Raw genomic sequence first — 19,693 nt, forward strand, 5'->3', positions numbered from 1 at the left:
AAGAGGGGAGAGAGCCAAAGAGGGGGGAGAGAGCCAAAGAGGGGGGGAGAGAGCCAAAGAGGGGGAGAGAGAGAGCCAAAGAGGGGGGAGAGAATGAAAGAGGGGGAGAGAACAAAAGAGGGGGGAGAGAGAGCAAAAGAAAGGGGGGAGAGAGCCAAAGAGGGGAGAGAGAGAGCAAAAGAGGGGAGAGAGAGAGCAAAAGAGGGGAGAGAGAGAGCATAAGAGAGGGGGGAGAGAAAGCAAAAGAGAGGGGGGAGAGAAAGCAAAAGAGAGGGGGGGAGAGAAAGCAAAAGAGAGGGGGGAGAAAGCAAGGGGTGGGACCGCTGTACTGCAAAAAATGGCCCGTGTACACGGGCTTTAGTACTAGTTGTCTATAATAAAATAATCTGGATTCATAAAACAGATATTTATCAAAGTAAAATATATGAATTTATTTTTGTATATATCTAACCATACCATCATGTATCAGGTAACTGAATATAAGACAAAGTCAGAATCGCAATTTAATCCATAGGCAATTTATTACTTGTCACTTTTTCATATTTGCTGCTAGACTTGCAATTGAGGGCATTTTTCAAAATATTGCCCCACTGCAGTAAAAACCCTTCGGCCATACCAAGGGGTCGATTTAACAAGGGTCGAATAGCCCCTGATGCCCCTGTTTCCGTGCGAGCCTTCAGGCTCGCCGGAAACAGCAGTTATGAAGCAGCAGTCTAAAGACCTCTTCTCCTTAACTGGTCCGCTGCCTCTGAGGCTGCGGTCACCAATTCGCCTGATCCAATACGATTGGGTTGATTGACACCCCCTGCTAGCAGCCGATAGGCCTCGAATCTGCAGGGGGGGCATTGCACATTCAGTTCTGATGTGTAATGATAAATGAAACATTCAGCGATGTCTGTCGGACATGATACGCTACAGCGTATCAGGTCAGACAGACATTGGTAAATCTACCCCCAAGTGTTAACCAATTATGGCTTTTGTCTTTTGTTTTTACAATATTTACATGTTACATTTGTCATTAACTCCAACCCTAAATTTTTATTTCTCTAAATTATAATCTTAAATTCACATTACAATTTGTAAAATGTAGTACTGTACTTTTCTTAAAATGAGAATACACAGAAATGTTATGCACTGCTGAGCAGTATTTTGAAATCTTCCACCTTAAAAGGACATTCAAGTCAACATTTAACTTTCATGATTCAGATAGAGCATGCCATTTTAAACAACTTTCCAATTCATTTCCATTAAGAGAATGTGCACAGTCTTTTTATATTTACACTTTTTGAGTCACCAGCTCCTACTGAGCATGTGCAAGAATTCACAAAATGTACGTATATGCATTTGTGATTGGCTGATGGCTGTCACATGATACTGGAGGAGTGTAAATATGCATAACTTTGAAATTTGCCAATCATTTGAAGTTCAGACTTCGGGGTCTAAGTATTATTGTACGGGCGGACATGATACGATACTATCATGTCCGCCCGCATACGCTGTCAGCATTTATCATTGCACCAGCAGTTCTTGTGAACTGCTGGTGCGCCGCCCCCTGCAGATTTGTGGCCAATCAGCCGCTAGTAGGGGGAGTCAATCAACCAGATCGTATTCGATCGGGTTGATTTCTGTCCGCCGCCTCAGAGCAGGCGGACAGGTTATGGAGCAGCGGTCTTTAAACCGCTCTTTCATAACTTCTGTTTCCGGCGAGTCTTCAGGAGCTGTATAAATTGACCCCTAAGTGCTATTACATTGTCTTTTTATCATGCATTTGTTCATTATGTAAATCTACAGTATTTACTGGTCCTTTAAGAGAAGAGTAGATCGTAACTTTGATAAAATCTCTCCAATTAAAGTGGAGGAAAATGCTTTATATTTTGTAAAGAAGAATTCTATTGGACAAGTTTGGTAATTAATGTAATATGATTAGGGATTTACTTCTGTTATCTTATTTGCTTCATTCTCTTGATATTCTTTATTGAAAAGTATACCCAGTTAGGCGCAGCAGCAATACACTACGGGTTTCTAGCTTCTCATTGGCTCAATCAATATGTTCCAGCAGTTCTTTGCTGCTCTTTCAACAAAGGATATCTAAAGCATGAAGCAAATTTGACAACAGAAGTAAAGTGAAATGTTTAAAATTGTATGTTCTACCTTAAAGACGAATGAAAAAGAATTGGTTTAATTTCCCTTTAAACTGAGTAGCCAGCAAAGTATCTGAGGAAGTGTGTGTTCATATGCACACAATGCACAAGGCTATGTGATGGTTTCCATTTTTCTACTGAAAAAATCTGGTATTTTATGAAGGCTCAGTTTTAAGACTTATATAATAATTGTATAACAAACATATCTTGAGGTCTTCTAAGCCAGTGATTATCAACCGTGGTCCTCCTCAAGTACCCCCAACATGTAAGGTTTTGATTATAACTGAACTAGCACACAGGTGAAATAATCAGCTGACCAGTAACCATGGTTACTAACCTACTCTAAAGAATCAGCTAATTATTTCACCTGTGCTCTTGTTCAGCTATAATGTAAACCTAGCCTGTTAGGGGTATTTGAGGAACATGGTTGAGAAGCACTACTCTAAGCCAATGCTTCTTAACCTAAGTGACCTCAAGGCTCTATACATTTTAGCCGGATGTTTAAGTATATTTATATACTTCCATTGGTGTCAGTGGGCCGGAATCACTTACTTACCTGCGGTGTTCAGGTCCAGTCCCGTCTGCTCCTCGTCCCAAGCTGTCCTACGACTGAACGGCTGCTACATGCACACAACACACACGCACATATGTAGTGGCATTCTGACAGGCCTGCCTGGTATTCCTTATGTGTAGAGCAGCAGGTCTGGCAGAGCGCAGCAGGGGAATGTCAGGTCGCGACCCACCAGAAGGTTCCAGGCCGTGACCCGGCATTTGAAAAGCCAGGCTTTAAGCTGTTGGGGCCAATTTATTAAACAGCGTATGCTGCTGATTCCGCGCGTGCCGGAATCAGAATTTAAGAAGCAGCGGTCTTAAGACCACTGCTCCTTAACCCGTCCGCCACCTCTGAAGATACGATCGTGATGATTGACACCCTCTGCTAGCGGCCGATTGGCCGCAAATGTGCAGGGGGCGGCATTGCACAAGCACTGCAGTTCACCAGAAATGTGCAATGATAAATGCCGACAGTGTATGCTGTCATTTAATAAATCAGCCCTGTTGTGTTTAATAAACTAGTTATGTAGGGACTTCAAGTCTACAAATTGTTTGCCATTGTCTTCTTTGTAGAAAAGGAAAGGGTTTATACATAAGCTGATGACAGCAAGCTTAACGGTATGACTGCAGCCTAATCAATGTCGGAAGTCTAAGGAAACAAAATGATTTTACCAGCAGTCAAAAGGGCAGTTTAAAAAAATGTTTATAATATACAGATCTAGTTGTGCATCAGGAACTGAATATATGTGCTTTAAATACCTTCTTAATGTTTCCCTTACAGTAACGGGAGCGTCATTGTTGAGCATGAAGTTATTGTGGAAGTTCCAGTTAAACAAAATATCACAAATGAATTTGTTGCTATTAAGGACAATATTTCTACTAAACTGAATGAAGCTACTCAGTCAACAGAGTTATGTGAAAAAAACAGTAAGGATAATGTTTTTTTTTTTTCTTTTACTTTAAAGGGACGGTATAACTATTTCACTGCAGGGTCACTAGGAATGTTTAAGTACCTCTTTATTATTAGCCCAATCGATGAGTAAATGCTTGATACAATTAATGAGAAACATTATAGAATGTTGCATTAAAAAGCTATAAGTGCTCAAAGATATCAGGTGTGAAAAAAAAGGCAGGTGAATGACTTTAAAGGGATACTAAACTCAATTTTTTTTTCTTTCATTATTCAGATAGAGCATGCAATTTTAAGCAACTTTCTAATTTATTCCTATTATCAACTTTTCTTTGTTCTCTTGCTATCTTTATTTGAAAAAACAGGACATTTTTGTTTCAGCACCCTGGATAGCGCTTGCTGATTGGTGGCTACATTTAGCCACCAATCAGCAAGCGCAACCTAGGGGCTGAACCAAAAATGGGCTGGCTCCTAATCTTACATGTATGCTTTTCAAATAAAGATAGCAAAGGAATGAAGAAACTTCGATAATAGAAGTAAATTAGAAAGTTGCTTAAAATAGCATACTCTGAATCATGAAAGAAAAAAAAAAAGAGCTTTGTATCCCTTTAGCATAGCGATACATACATACACATGTCTATGTATGTGTATATATGTGAGTACAGATGTATTTGTGTATTACTGTATATTTAATGTTCATATTTCATATTCCAATGTTCTTCGCTTAAAGGATAATGTCCTTTTTATGTAAATACATATTTATTTATATATATATATATATATATATATATATATATATATATATATATATATATATATATATATATATATATATATATATATATATATATATGTGTGTGTGTATATACCTATACCTGCATATCTATCCCTATAAATATATAGGTATAGATATCTATTTTACATGAACAGTATCAGGTATATATAGAAATATATATTTAATAATATAAAGTACATTATTTTCTATGTGAAGCACATATGAATGTAAAATATGTATATTGCACAGTATTTCGCAATTTCGATTTGAACCAGGTTAAATCAGCCCACATGAAAATGTGTAATCTTAGGGTGTATTATTGAAATATTACATATATAATATTAAAAAATAATAAAAATTATTAAAAATTATTAAACATACTGTAAAATATTTTAAATAATCAGTATATCTATATATTTTACAGTATGTTAAGTCATTTTTATTCTTTTTTTATATTTTATATGTAATTTTTCAATAGCGCCTTAAGATTACTAACTATTCATGTGCGCTAAACCTACTGCATTAAGATCTAAATTGTGAAACACTATGGCGCATATTTATCAAGCTCTGTATGGAGCTTGATGCCCCATGTTTCTGTCGAGCCTTTAGACTCACCGGAAACAGAAGTTATGAAGCAGCGGTCTAAAGACCACTGCTCCATAACCTGTCCGCCTGCTCTGAGGCGGCGGACAAACATCACCAGAAATCAACCCGATCAAATACGATCGAGTTGATTGACACCTCCCTGCTAGTGGCTGATTGGCCGCGAATCTGCAGGGGGCGGTATTGCACCAGCAGTTCACAAGAACTGCTGGTGCAATGATAAATGCCGAGAGCATATGCTGTCGGAATTTATCAATGTGCAACGGACATGATCCGCAATATCGGATCATGTCCTCTCGCACAATGGTAATTCGGCCCCTATGTGCCAAACGCATATTTTACATTCACATAGAAGATAATGTACTTTTTAATTATTAAATATATATATATATATACTGTATAGTATATATATGATACTGTTCATGTAAAATATAGATATATAGGTATAGATATGTAGGAATATATATATATATATATACATTTAAGAATAAATAGAACATATTTTGCTATGTGAAGAACATTGGAATGTGAAATATTAATATTTCATGTTGGCTTTTGTGCTCTTGAATATACGCGGTCGGGTTAGCGTGCGAGTATGGGTGTTCGGTTTTTTTTGTTGCAGTTTTCGTGCTACATTGACTTCTATGAGAGAAGAAGTTAACATGGTCTCCATAATTATTTTGCGTGCGTTGGGTTTATGCTCGGTGCAAACGTTTTGCTTTCAGCTTGTTATACGAGCGCAGTCCAACGTCTAGCAAAGTTAACGTGCAAGCTGGAAGCGCTAAATAGCCCTAAATACATTTTATATGCATAGTATGGAGATAATTCTCAGCCTCACCCTAGTCATGGGTGCGGCCATGTTGAAATCTATCTTTCACAACATTTCAGTGCTGGCGTGTTTGTACAAGTGTAGTAACTTTCCTTTGCAGATCCCTGCAATGAAGCCTACATTCCAGAATGGGAGCACCCATAATTATAGGGAGAAGCCTGAAATGTACTTAGTGTTTAACATTTCTTTAAGGAGCCTGAACTCCTCTTTCCACAAAACTCGCCTGCTGTATCCCTTATTTTATTTGTTTTACTTCAAAAAAGTATATAGGGAATTTTAGGTTCTGAATAAAAGGCATTAGGTATCTAAACTCAAAATGGGCACCAGTAAAGAAAATCAAGCATTGAAAATGTTTGATCTTCAAAAAAAACAAAAAAAAACACAAAATATATTGTGCTACACTATGTATTAAATAACAATGGTTAATATATACACTAAGGGGTCTATACTCTTTAGCAAGTGAAAGAATTTATTTTTAAATATAGTCTAGAAATTCACATATAAATTCTCAAATGTGCCCACTAAAAAAACAAGGAGAAAAATATATACTTTTGACTCTGCATTAGGCACGTATCGCATTCAAATTATACCAAACACAAAAAACTGGTGCAAATTCCGCAGCAAACTTTATTTAAACTTTTTGATGAACAAAATACATGTTAATAACTTAATTGCCACATAGAAACCCTTGTACTCACTTACATTTACCTTCCACTGGCTTAATCACCAGGTACATTTACCTAAATCTCTCCTGCCCTTTAGGGAGGCATCAAATTGGCAGCAATTTAAAACTAACATAACAAGCAGGGATGGGAGAATGTTTTGCAACATTTGAATTTAATTGACTTTCGAATGTTTGTACAACATTCTAACATATGTTTAATGTAACTGTATTTCAAATGCTATAGTTAAATGTAATATACCATTCAAATGTTTCTAATTTAAATATTGCATAATTTGAATGAATACATTTCTAATAGTATTTATAATGCTCTCTTTAAAAGTAATATTCAAATTATGCAATATTCAAAATAGAAAAATTAAAATAAATATATTTGTATCTATTATTATTATCAATTTACTAAATTCCCTACCACATGAACTATGGAACTCCTGAATAGTATTTATTAAATCAAATGTTACATTTGGAATTTCAAATTTGGATATTCAATCTAATTATAGACATTCATTCGAAAATGAAAGTTACATTTGAAACCTGGAAATAACATTTGATTACCAAATTGTAATGGATGTTCCTTCTTATCAACATTTGAATGTCACCACATTCGCCTATCCCTGATAACAAGCACTCCACCACACCCAACTGAGTCAACCCAAAAAGTAGTGAGGGAGGGGGCTTCTCCTTGTGGCTACGGAATTAAAAGAATAACAGCTTCCACTACCCACCTTATATAACTTTCCCTGACCCTCCCTTTAGCCAAGACAAACAGGATTACTTTCGAGACCATCCTGGAGTCATTTGAGGATCATCAAACTACTTTTAAAGTCATTTGCACATCATCAGACATCATCAGGCTTGTAAAGTCATCAGCTATGGTAAAACATTCTCGGTGATGACTTCAGAATGATTAGCAGATAACTTAATGATTACTTCACAAGCATCAACAGCCAGTGAACAACTCTAGAGTCATCTCATTTAAAGGGACATTAAACACCAAAAATATTATTGATAAAAAAGATAGATAATCCCTTTATTTACCAATCCCCAGTTTTGCATAACCAACACTGTTATATTAATATACTTTTTACCTCTCTAGTTACCTTGTATCTAAGATTCTTCAGACTGCCTCCTTATCTCAGATCTTTTGACAGACTTGCCTTTCAGACAATCAGTGCTGACTCTTAAATAACTCCACAGGCTTAAGCACAATGATATCTATATTGGACATGTGAACTAGCACTGTCTAGCTGTGAAAAAACCGCACTGTGATAAGAGGTGAACTGCTTGTGCAATGCCGTCCCCTGCAGATTCGCGGCCAATCGGCTGCTAGCAAGGGGTGTTAATCAACTCCTCAGAGGAGGAGTACGAGTTAAGGAGCATTTCTTAACTCCTGTTTCCGGCAAGCCTGAAGACTAAATGGGCCCGAGATATTTAAAAAAATACTGACAGGCCCATTTATCAAGCTCCGTACGGAGCTTGAAGGGCCGTGTTTCTGGCGAGTCTTCAGACTCGCCAGAAACACAACTTATGAAGCAGCGGTCTAAAGACCGCTGCTCCATAACCCTGTCCGCCTGCTCTGAACAGGCGGACAGGAATCGCCGGACATCAACCCGATCGAATACGATCGGGTTGATTGACAGCTCCCTGCTGGCGGCCGATTGGCCGCGAGTCAGCAGGGGGCGGCGTTGCACCAGCAGCTCTTGTGAGCTGCTGGTGCAATGTTAAATGCGGAGAGCGTATTGCTCTCCGCATTTAGCGAGGTCTTGCGGACCTGATCCGCAGTGTCGGATTAGGTCCGCAAGCCCTTTGATAAATGGGCCTGTAAATGTGCATGTGCTTCATACAATGAAACTTCTAATAGAGTATTATTTTTAGAGCAAACGGACTGTAATTATTATCAGAATAAAGGTAGAGTTTACATATCTGACCTTGTATACAAATCATATTATTTGTCTCTTGTTTTATTTAGACCTCTTCTGCTTTAACACTTATGATACTTCAGTTAAAGGAACAGCTCCCAAAGTTGATGGTATGAAACAATGAATTATACGATAATTTTGTGCATACTCTACAAAATGTCTAATCTATAAGTGTATATATATTTATTTACTTTATTTATCTTCTTGGTATAATAATATAACATTTCTGATTGATACACTTAGGGATATAAAAATTAGAGCGTATTTTATTGCACTATTGCTTGTATTTGATTGTGTGTTTAACCTCTGCAAAGGTATTAAACACATAGATATAGCCAATCACCAATCATCAGCTAAGTCTCAGCAGTGTGGGCTATGTGCATATTCTTTACAACAAAGGACACACAGAGAAAGAACAAAGTAAACTTGATAATAGAAGTGGAAGTTTGAAATTACTATCCCTTTAACTGGACATAATAATAAAAGAATAAACAACTTTATTGAGACAAATTGTCCATATATGCTTAATGTCTGCTTTATGTAAAACCAGGTTTTACTGTACTGAAGGTTTCACACAGAAAAGCACATGCACAGATCAGCAAATAAAAAGCTGCAGAGGGACACTGCAGCTGTTGATTGGTGGAGCCAAATACAGTACATCAGTTTGTTTTCATGCCTGTTCTTAAGCCTCCCTAACAGGCCAGATTTGTAAAATATATGAACTGGAGCACAGGGGAAATAATCAGCTGGTTAGTAAATATTGTTAGGATTATTATTTGTAGGTTATTATTAACCTGCTCTATGTAATCCTGAAAATCTGGTCTATTAGGGAGGCATGAGGACAGGATTGAAAAACTCTGCTTTAGACAATTGTTTAATCTATCTATCTATCTATCTATCTATCTATCTATCTATCTATCTATCTATCTATCTTTATCTATCTATCTATCTATCTATCTATCTATCTATCTATCATCTATCTATTTGTATCTATCTATTATCTATATATCTATTATCTATCTATCTCTATCATCTATCTATATATTTACCTATTATCCATCTATCTCTCTCTCTATCTATCTATCTATCTATCTATCTGTCATCTGTCTCTCACCCCTTATCTTTCTCTCTGTATTTATATCTGTTTTTCCCTGTGTGGCATAGTCTGTTTTCCTGTCTGTGTGTCTACATGTCTGAGTATGCATCTGTTTAATATCTTTCTGTCAGTTTTCTTTATGACCTGTGACCTGTCTATCTGTCCTCCTTTTTTCCTACACCTATCTGCCCACATACTATTTCTTTTTACATCAATATCATGAGTTACAGTATATATTATATATAATTCTGTGTTGTTTTTCCAGATTTCTGTAAAGAGCAGTATCCTGTATTATCTCGATACTATGTTGCAGAATGTGATGAAACTAGTTGCACCTGCGTCTCTAATTGTACCCAGGAAAAAGAGCACAGTATAGATTGTAACTATGGCACCTGCTATGTGCAAGAACAAGGGCCCATATGTGTGTAAGTAGTTGTAATATTCATATGTATGTCTTGTCACAGGACAGGTTGTCTGATAGCTTTCACTCATTTTCTAATATCTCTCTTCCCACTCAAACTTTCCAGAATCTTCCAAATTTCTTGTATAAATTGTTCTCCTCTTTAAAAATATATTGGGAATTTGTTGTTTCAAAGCAACAGTCATCTAAAGGTTGGTGGGCAGTGATGTGGGTCGGCAGTGAGGTGGTTTGGCAGTGGGTTGGGTTGGCAGTGGGTTGGGTGGGTTGGCAGTAGGATGGTTTGGCAGTGGGTTGGGTGGGTTGGCAGTAGGATGGGTTGGCAGTGGGTTGGGTGGGTTGGCAGTGGGTTGGGTAGGTCGGCAGTAGGATGGGTTGGCAGTGGGTTGGGTGAGTTGGCAGTGGGTTGGGTGGGTGGCCAGTGAGGTGGGTGAGCAGTGAGTTGGGTGGGCTAGTGGATTTTATGAGAAACAAAGAGACACGTCTGCCTGAGGTAGTTAGATAGGTAGTGGGAATTCTAAAAGTCAAGCCCTTGGGGGGTTCTGAATCTGAATGGAAACAGATTTAACTTTACCATATAAAATACAACTTTATGATTAATTGCTTAAAATGGTTTCTTTTCACAGATGCCCCAATACAAATATGTTTTGGTTCACGGGAAACATGTGCGGTGGTAGAATCAGCAGACCAGGTGTAATTGGAGGTGTGACTGCCGCAGCTGCTGTTGTCTTAATTGGTTTAATTACATTCATTGTTTTACGAAAACGACGTAAGAATAAAAAAGTAAAGTAAGTAAGCAATTTTGGCATGGGAAAATATTGTCCTATTTTTTTTTATATGCGTTTTATATTGAATTTCTATTGCGTTGTACAATAACATTCAATTCAAACATTTTATCTAGGATAATACTTTATTAAATGTCTTTGTCCTTGAACTATTAATTCTTAACCCCTTAACCACCATACCCCTAGTATGAATGACAAAACATGGTTGTAAAATAAGGAATAATGGATTTTTTTATCCAAAATAATTATTGAAATCTAGGCTTATATAAAGTGGCAAAAACCAACATTATTTACATATTTACGTTTCTAAAAGGAAAGAATATATATATATATATGTGTGTATACATATGTATTTATGTGTTTATATGTGTATATGTATCTCTAAATACATACAGTATATACACAAATACATATGTACACACATATAAGTAAATATATATATATATATATATATATATATATATATATACATATACATAATTAGATATGTGTATGTATGTATCTTTTTAAATCATTTTTATCAGATAGTGTTATTATGAGTGTAACTGTTGTGTTTTGCGGCATTTTGTTTTGTAAGAGCTAACCGGAGCTCTGAGTTTGCAGTAATCATGCTAGCCTAAATCGCAATTGTGCTCACTCATTCACATTTATTTTCAAATTGTAATACAAGCGCTCCTACAGATGCACGCAAATAGCTGAGATAAACCCGATATCGCTTGAGCGAAACAGATTAGCGCAAAACTTGTTATCTAACCCTAAATGCTGGTAATGACCAAAAAATTCCGTTGTTTTGTAATTGAATAAAATGTTTTAATATAATTATTAATGTGTTTTTTGTTTGTTTTTTTTAGAGATAACAGATCTGCATTAAATGATTGGGAAAGAGATGACAACCAATATTACTCATCAAATAAGAGAGCGGAACGGAACCCCATTACTGGAGTAAACAGTAAGCATTTACAATATTTCTTTACCGAAGGTGCTTTAAAGTTCTGCAGCACTATTGTTAGCTATTGTTACTCTATTTGCTATCATCTATCTATTTATCATCTATTTATCTATTATCTATTTATCTATTATCTATTTATCTATCTATTTATCATCTATTATCTATTTATCTATCTATTTATTATCTATCTATGTATCTGCCATCTCTCTATTTATTATAAATCAATCTATTAATAAACTATTTATCTATCTGTCTATCTATCTGTCTATCTATTTGTCTATCTATCTAGAGTATGTATTTATCGACCTATTGATCTATTTATCTATCAATCTATTTATCAGCTATATATCTGTCTATCTATCTATCTATCTATCTATCTGTCTGTCTGTCTATCAGTCTATCTATCTATCTATCTATCTATCTATCTATCTATCTATCTATCTATCAATCTATTTATAATCTATCTAATTATTTATCTATCAATCTATTTATCATCTATTGTCTATCTATCAGTCTATCTATTTGTATATATGTCTGTCTGTCTATCTATCTATCTATCTAGCTATGTATCTGTCAATCTATGTATCATTTATCTATCTGTCTATCTATCTACATATATATCTATATCTATCATATATCTATCTATTTATCATCTATATATTTATCATCTGTCTATCTATCTATCTATCTATCTATCTATCTATCTATCTATCTATATATCTATCTATCATTTATCTCTCTCTCTTTCTCTCTATTTATTATCTATCTATTTATCAATCTATTTATTATCTACCTATCTGTCTATATTTATATTATCTGTCTATCTATTTATCATCTATCTATCTATTCTCTATCTGTCTATATTATCTATTTATCTATCTATCATCTATCTATCTAAATAACTATTATCTATCTATCTATCTATCTATCTATTATCTGTCTGTCTATATTATCTATTTATCTATCATCCATCTATCTAGCTATTTATCTATCATCTATATTTCTATCTATCTATTTACCTATCACTCTGCTATATACCTATCCATTTGCCTATACATATCTACCCACTTAACTACATCTAATTACAACTGATAAAATGTAGTTTCCTTCCCTTACATGCGTTGATTTCTGAATTTAAATGACAAATAATTTTTAAGTGCCATAACAATAACGTTTAAATATATAAATTTTATTACCTAGCAAACTACATCACCTTCTACATATTAATACATATGATTACTATATGTAAACAACTGTTCAGAATATGAGGAAAAGCTGCTTAAAACATTGAAATCAAAGGCAAAGCTGTCATGTTGCAGCCGAATGCCAAGCCGCTCCCGTATCTCTGATTATGCGACTGAGGCCAAAGCTACGCACTCTGCCATCTTTACTATGACAAAGATTTTATAATATTTGTAGATTAAGCATTTAAAAATTATAATAAGATAACTAATAAGTTGTTTCTTTGTTTTTTTCTCTAGATCTTTACTCAAGCTCTGAAAATTTTAACCCTAGGCTAGAAAGAGTAGACACTACTAATGCGGTAAGGATGTTTTCCACATATGACAATATAGATATTTGTTTTTGGTTGACAAATATTGAACATCAATAGCACAGTTAATACGTTAACTGTAGGTAACTGACTAGCGCAGTTATGGTTACCTTGGCACCCCTGATGTTTCAGAACTACATTTCCCATGATGCTCAACTAGACTGCATGGTGCCTAAGCATCATGGGAAATGTAGCTTCAAAATATCCAGAGTGCCAAGGTTAGCTATCAATGGTCTAGATCATCTACTTTCAGTGGGGTATCTTCCAGGCTGGCCGTGTGAATACACTTCTATGATTTTACATTATGTGTCCTCAAAACTTTGACTTCCAGACAATCAAAACCTGTAGTAGAGAATGTATAGACATAGGTTAATGGTGAGTGTGGAAATAATGATGAGAAAACCCAGTTTGTCATAAGCCAGGGCCACCTAAATAACCGGTGCTAATAGACTTTTGGTTAACTTCTTGGATGTGTCTTCCATGTTTTTCTAGCTTTCACAACAAGGAAAGGGCAAATGTATTGGTGCACTGATAAAAATATGTGTACCTTTTAATTTAATGTTAAATTATGAGGCATGTCTATTCCTTGATTTCATACCAAAAACAAATAAATAGGAGCGCCGAAGGCTAACGGATGCAATCAGGGATAGTTAAAACAAAAGTAATCACAATTATTCCTAATAATAATAATACGATAAACATATTTATTATAAAACCTTAAAAAGATAACAAATGTCTATACAATATTAAATTAGAGAATCGACAACGAATGGTGTGGAAGTCAAAATCCAAGCACAAATGGATGTGGCTAGTGGCCATAAACAAAGTGCCTTCTGCGCTCCTTTTGGTTGTAGATTTGTTTAAGATCTTGTTAGGGGATCCATAATAGTGAGCCTGTATGCCTAACACAGTCTACTACATTACACTTGCAATAATTATTCCTCGATTTCACAAACAAATACAGAATATGGCCACGGATTTGCACAGATCTTTGCATGTTACCCTTTCATACAAATCAAAATGGCACTGAAAATAGCAGATTGCTACCGTCTGTGACCATATTCAAACTTTTTTTGTGAAATGAATCAATGAATGCATATGCCAATTAAATATTAGTCAAGAATTTCTATATTCCTTTTAAACATTACATTTCAATATGTGGGATCCAACATTTAATTAGAAAAACACTATTTACTGTATATATTTGATTATTAATATTTTTTTCAAATTTCATTCAGTATACAAATGCAATATTGAAATGTAATATATTTGTTTCTCTTCTTCATCCTTAAATAAACTGTCAAATTTCTTCATTCATATGTGGGATCCAACATTTAATTAGAAAAACAATATTTACTGTATATATTTGATTATTAATATTTTTTTCAAATTTCATTCAGTATACAAATGCAATATTGAAATGTAATATATTTGTTTCTCTTCTTCATCCTTAAATAAACTGTCAAATTTCTTCATTCATTTATCTTATTTTTTTTAATTTTTTTTTACTGACAATTTTGCCGCTAATTTTTCCTTGTATACTAGGTTTTGAAATAGATTTTTTTTTCTCTAAATTTTACCCTTATTTTATTTTGATCTCTTTCTGCTGTTAATACAGTTTATTTCTTCTTCTTTTTTCTTTGCCTTGCAAGCCTTTGTCTTTCTAACAAAAACATGAAAGTGCCGAAAAAAGGTCTCACAAAAGATGAGGCAATAACTAGGAAGATCAAATTAATTTTCTAATTTATTGAGTGTACACTGAACCCCTGATAGTTGAAACATTGCCAGAAATTATAGGACATTTAGAATATTACCATATTGTTAACAGGAAATCAAAATTATTAAGGAATTTTGAGGTACTATACACCTAATTGATAATAATATTATTAAAAATAATTTAACTATATTTAAAAGGTATTTGAAAGTTTAGTGGTTAGGATTAGGGGCAGGGTTAAAGGTTATTGGTTAATATAATTTAATTTTAGCATCTGAAGTTAGGATTATGGGTAATGTAGTGTAAGGGTTAAGGTTAAAGGGACAGTCTACACCAGAATTTTTATTGTTTTAAAAGATAGATAATCACTTTATTACCCATTCCCCAGTTTTGCATAACCAACACAGTTATATTAATATACTTTCAACCTCTGTGATTATTTTGTATCTAAGCCTCTGCAAACTGCCCCTTTATTTCAGTTTTTTTGACAGACTTGCAGTTTAGCCAATCAGTGCCTGCTCCCAGATAACTTCACGCGCATGAGCACAGTGTTATCTATATGAAAAACATGAACTAACACCCTCTAGTGGTGAAAAACTGTTAAAATGCATTCTGAAAAGAGGTGGCCTTCAAGGTCTAATAAATTAGCATATGAACCTCCTAGGTTAAGCTTTCAACTAAGAATACCAAGAGAACAAAGCCAAATTGGTGATAAAAGTAAATTGGAAAATTGTTTAAAATTACATGCCCTATCTGAATCATGAAAGTTTATTTTGGACTAGACTGTCCCTTTAACCAATTATGACAACCAAAGTATTAAATTTATCAGTAGACCTGAAGCGAATAGCAGGCAGATTGCTTCCGGGTGGTAAATCGCCATAGAACAAGCCACTGAGCTGTTGTTCGTTCCTGGTAGAGCGCTTCTCTCTTTGTATGCAAATTATTATGACCCTGGGGAAGTCTCCCTATGGGTGATGGGGGAAACCAGACGTGGACTCCTTGCCCAGTGTGCTTAGAGGAATGTGGCTGCACCTCACTGACGAGGCCCATAGGAGGCCGAAACGATCGTCTGGGGTTGTCATGTTCCTTGTTCAGAGGAGAATTGCCTGGTATTTCGGGGCTGGACTGACCTTACTTGGCGGGATCAGACTGATATACTTCAGGAAAGTTTTCTTCTGTGAAAAGCACACTGGTCTAAAAGAGGCTGCTTCCGGGTGGTAAATCGCCATAGAACAAGCCACTGAGCTGTTGTTCGTTCCTGGTAGAGCGCTTCTCTCTTTGTATGCAAATTATTATGACCCTGGGGAAGTCTCCCTATGGGTGATGGGGGAAACCAGACGTGGACTCCTTGCCCAGTGTGCTTAGAGGAATGTGGCTGCACCTCACTGACGAGGCCCATAGGAGGCCGAAACGATCGTCTGGGGTTGTCATGTTCCTTGTACAGAGGAGAATTGCCTGGTATTTCGGGGCTGGACTGACCTTACTTGGCGGGATCAGACTGATATACTTCAGGAAAGTTTTCTTCTGTGAAAAGCACACTGGTCTAAAAGAGGCTGCTTCCGGGTGGTAAATCGCGATAGAACAAGCCACTGAGCTGTTGTTCGTTCCTGGTAGAGCGCTTCTCTCTTTGTATGCAGATTGGTATCTAGTTGGCAAGCAAGGATCTGTGTAAGGCAAACTAAGTTCAGGATAGGTGGAAAGTTTCTAAAAGTAGAAACATGCATGAAGTAGAGACAAAAACGCAAGAAATAAGAAGAAACAGAAACAATTGGATGCTTGAACTGGCCGGAGCAACAAATTAGAGATAACAGTTCATTGAGAAATCAGATGTCCATAGAAATCAACAAATAATATGTAAATGTGTCTGATGGCATCACATATAACTATGCCAACAAACTGTTAATTAAACCTTACAATTTTGCCATCTGTGACCCTTCCATGTCCATTAAACTCTACCTACATTTTTAATGGTACAAAATATATCTTTGAGGTAAAATAGAGATCTGTTTTTTTGACACTCAGATGTTACCATATGACTGTTAGCATTTACATATTTGAATTATTGAATGTAACATTTTAAAATTTGAATGTGTAAGATTTGAAGGTTACATTTGATTTTTGGTTTCCACTGAAGTCAATGAGAATCAACATTTGAGTGCTAGAATTTTTTTTTACTACTCATTTGAAGTTCAGATTAAGTGCTATTGCATTGTCTTTTTATCATGCATTTATTGATTATACAAATCTACTGAATTTACTGGTCCTTTAACATTGTTCACACAAAAGGAATGTTTACCAAATATGCAATATTTATTAATAATCCCTGTTAAATTTGCTGTGCTAAAACATTCACCCTCCCCTAAGTCTTTAGTGCTTTAAAACAATATTTTAATAATAATATTTCCTTAATTAATGTGGATTGAAGGGTTTTACCAAATTAAAATATTTGCTCTAGATATGATAAATTTAAAGTTATTGTTCGAGATAATATTTTAGATGTTTTTTTAATGGACATTAATATTCTATTACAACCAAGTATATATCATCAATTTGTATAATATCGCAGTGTAGTTACTCTTTTACATATTGGTAACTGTTGAAATGTTTTGTTTCCTTTTGTAGGTTCATATCAAAAGACCACAGTTAATATCATATAACTGAGAAGCTATTTTCAATCTTGAGGACTTAGTGCAATATTATCGGCCCAAAAAGGACACCTGTTCAGCCCACAAACCTGATGAATGATTCGTCATACTGGTGGAAGATTATTATTAAATAACTGATTATGTTGTGATTTATTTAAATATCTTTGAACAAGATTGTGTAGACACATAACAAATAAAGGAGATCCAAATGGTTTTGAAGGTCAACAAAACAGATGATAAAGTCATTTTAATAAGCCGCTAGTATCTAGAATTCCATGAGAATTGAAGAGGTTATGGATTGGTGTGGCATCCACATCCTGGAATGCTTGTTTGGCATACTTGGCTTTCTTCTTACATACTCTGTCTGTTATAGACTCCCAGAAACAACAATCACTCTTCCAGTCATTAAGGTGAGCCTCAGTATTGGAAAATCCAGAACACACCCCAGTAATCCAGATCCAACTTTAGAATGTCAAGAACATGCCCCAATATGGCAACTATAATATGCCATACTTCACTTGGGAATGTCCAGTCCATGCCACAGGATACCCAGAAACCACTACTAAAATGTTTAGACTGCAATTTAAAATACAGAGATCTTATACATGGAATTTTCAGACCATGCTTCAGAATGTCAATATGGTAATCTAGAATATTTAGACACCACCCCTTATATGTGCAAACTGTGTCACAAAAAATTGAAATAGTTACCTTAAACACCAATATATGGGATGTAGAGCATATGCCCCAGAATACCTAGATCTCATCATGGAATGTCCAGGAGTTAATCCAAAATACACAGGCCCCACTCTAAAAAGTGCAAACATTGCCCTGAAATAGTAAGACAGTAACCTAGAATACGCAGAACCCATCAGTGCAAAGTCCACTTGTTGTCGTAGGATACCCAGACCCCATGTCATGGAATGTTAAGACTCAACATGAAAGCGCCCATACTATACCCCTAGAATGTCCAGATCCTACCCCAGAATACTCAGATCTCACCTTGGAAATGTTCAGATACCACAAGACAACACTCAGACCCTTCACCCAGTACATTCAGCCCTCAACCTAGAATACCTAAATCCCGCCACTGAAACATGTAAATCCAAACCAAGTTTATACAGACTTTACTCCCAGAATTCCCAGACAGAATCAACGGAAACTTAAAAAGTCCACCATTACCAGACCAAATCACCTCTTCTTAAAGTCCAGTATTCATGTTGGATTAAAAGTATTGTCTTTGGATATCACAAACTTTTCAACAATGTTGAACAAGTTCAAGTTTTCATACCACTGTAAAACTCATATATACTATTTATTTTGCAGTTACCTATGATAAATATGAAACTTGCAAATTTTTTGTATTTTCCCTTATAATATCTCTTAAAACTATTGTTAATTCTGTAAGTTTTGTAGAAATATATGGAACATTATTATTTAATATATTTTTGTTTCCCTTCCTGGCTTGAAGAGGACTTGTAAAAATTAAATGTATTATTTTTTTACAATGTCTGAAAATTATTTTATGCAATTGTTGTACAAGACATTTCACAATATATTACGTAGCACATTTCAGTAAGGAATCACACATTAAATAGTTGATATTTGTTATTTATTTTTGCCATTTAAAAGTAAGAACATAACTAAGAAATCAGATACATTCAATAATAAAGAGGGTCCGAAGTAAGCAGATATGAACAGAGGGAATAGAAATTAAACAGCAAAATGTAGGCTCAAGACGTATAATGTAGGCATTGGCTTTGATAGTTGTAGAAAAATGGAGCACATGGGGGCAACCTTAACACAGAAGGGATGGGCTAATGTTTTGACACATTCACAAAAAATAATGACCAATGCATGCCATTATTAATTATAAACAAATGCCAAAAGTTTCCCCAACATTTTATACTAATGTTTAAGCATATAATGGTATTAAATATTACAATTAAGATTAATTTAAAACTCTTGAAACAATAGAATCAAATTTCAAATGTTGTTACTCAAAAATGTAATTGGAAGTCAATTGGAATCACAGCTTTAAAGTGCTTTAAATGTGCTTTTTTAATCCTCTTCCCAAAGAGCATAAACAATGATTTCCAATACTTTTTAGAGTGTTCTTTATA

The 19,693-nt window shown here is 35.2% G+C and overlaps 1 protein-coding gene across 1 annotated transcript; it reads left to right on the forward strand.

Annotated features, from left to right (window-relative positions):
• The first annotated feature begins 460 nt into the window (after positions 1-460).
• On the forward strand, positions 461-18,741 carry LOC128636539 (mucin-3B-like). The gene is made up of 9 exons (XM_053689537.1): positions 461-469; positions 1,811-1,905; positions 3,475-3,620; positions 8,462-8,521; positions 9,773-9,932; positions 10,552-10,713; positions 11,562-11,659; positions 13,141-13,202; positions 17,548-18,741. The coding sequence occupies exons 1-9, from the start codon at positions 461-463 to the stop codon at positions 17,584-17,586; spliced, it is 831 nt and encodes a 276-aa protein (XP_053545512.1). The 3' UTR covers positions 17,587-18,741.
• Positions 18,742-19,693: the final 952 nt, after the last annotated feature.

This window comes from Bombina bombina, chromosome 7 (genome assembly GCF_027579735.1).
Source record: "Bombina bombina isolate aBomBom1 chromosome 7, aBomBom1.pri, whole genome shotgun sequence".
Taxonomy (NCBI): Eukaryota; Metazoa; Chordata; class Amphibia; order Anura; family Bombinatoridae; genus Bombina; species Bombina bombina.

Coding starts and splice junctions, on each gene's coding strand:
- LOC128636539 (XM_053689537.1), top strand. Junction 1,906..3,474: donor AATTCTATTGGACAAGTTTG/GTAATTAATGTA, acceptor TTTCCCTTACAG/TAACGGGAGCGTCATTGTTG. Junction 3,621..8,461: donor AGAGTTATGTGAAAAAAACA/GTAAGGATAATG, acceptor TGTTTTATTTAG/ACCTCTTCTGCTTTAACACT.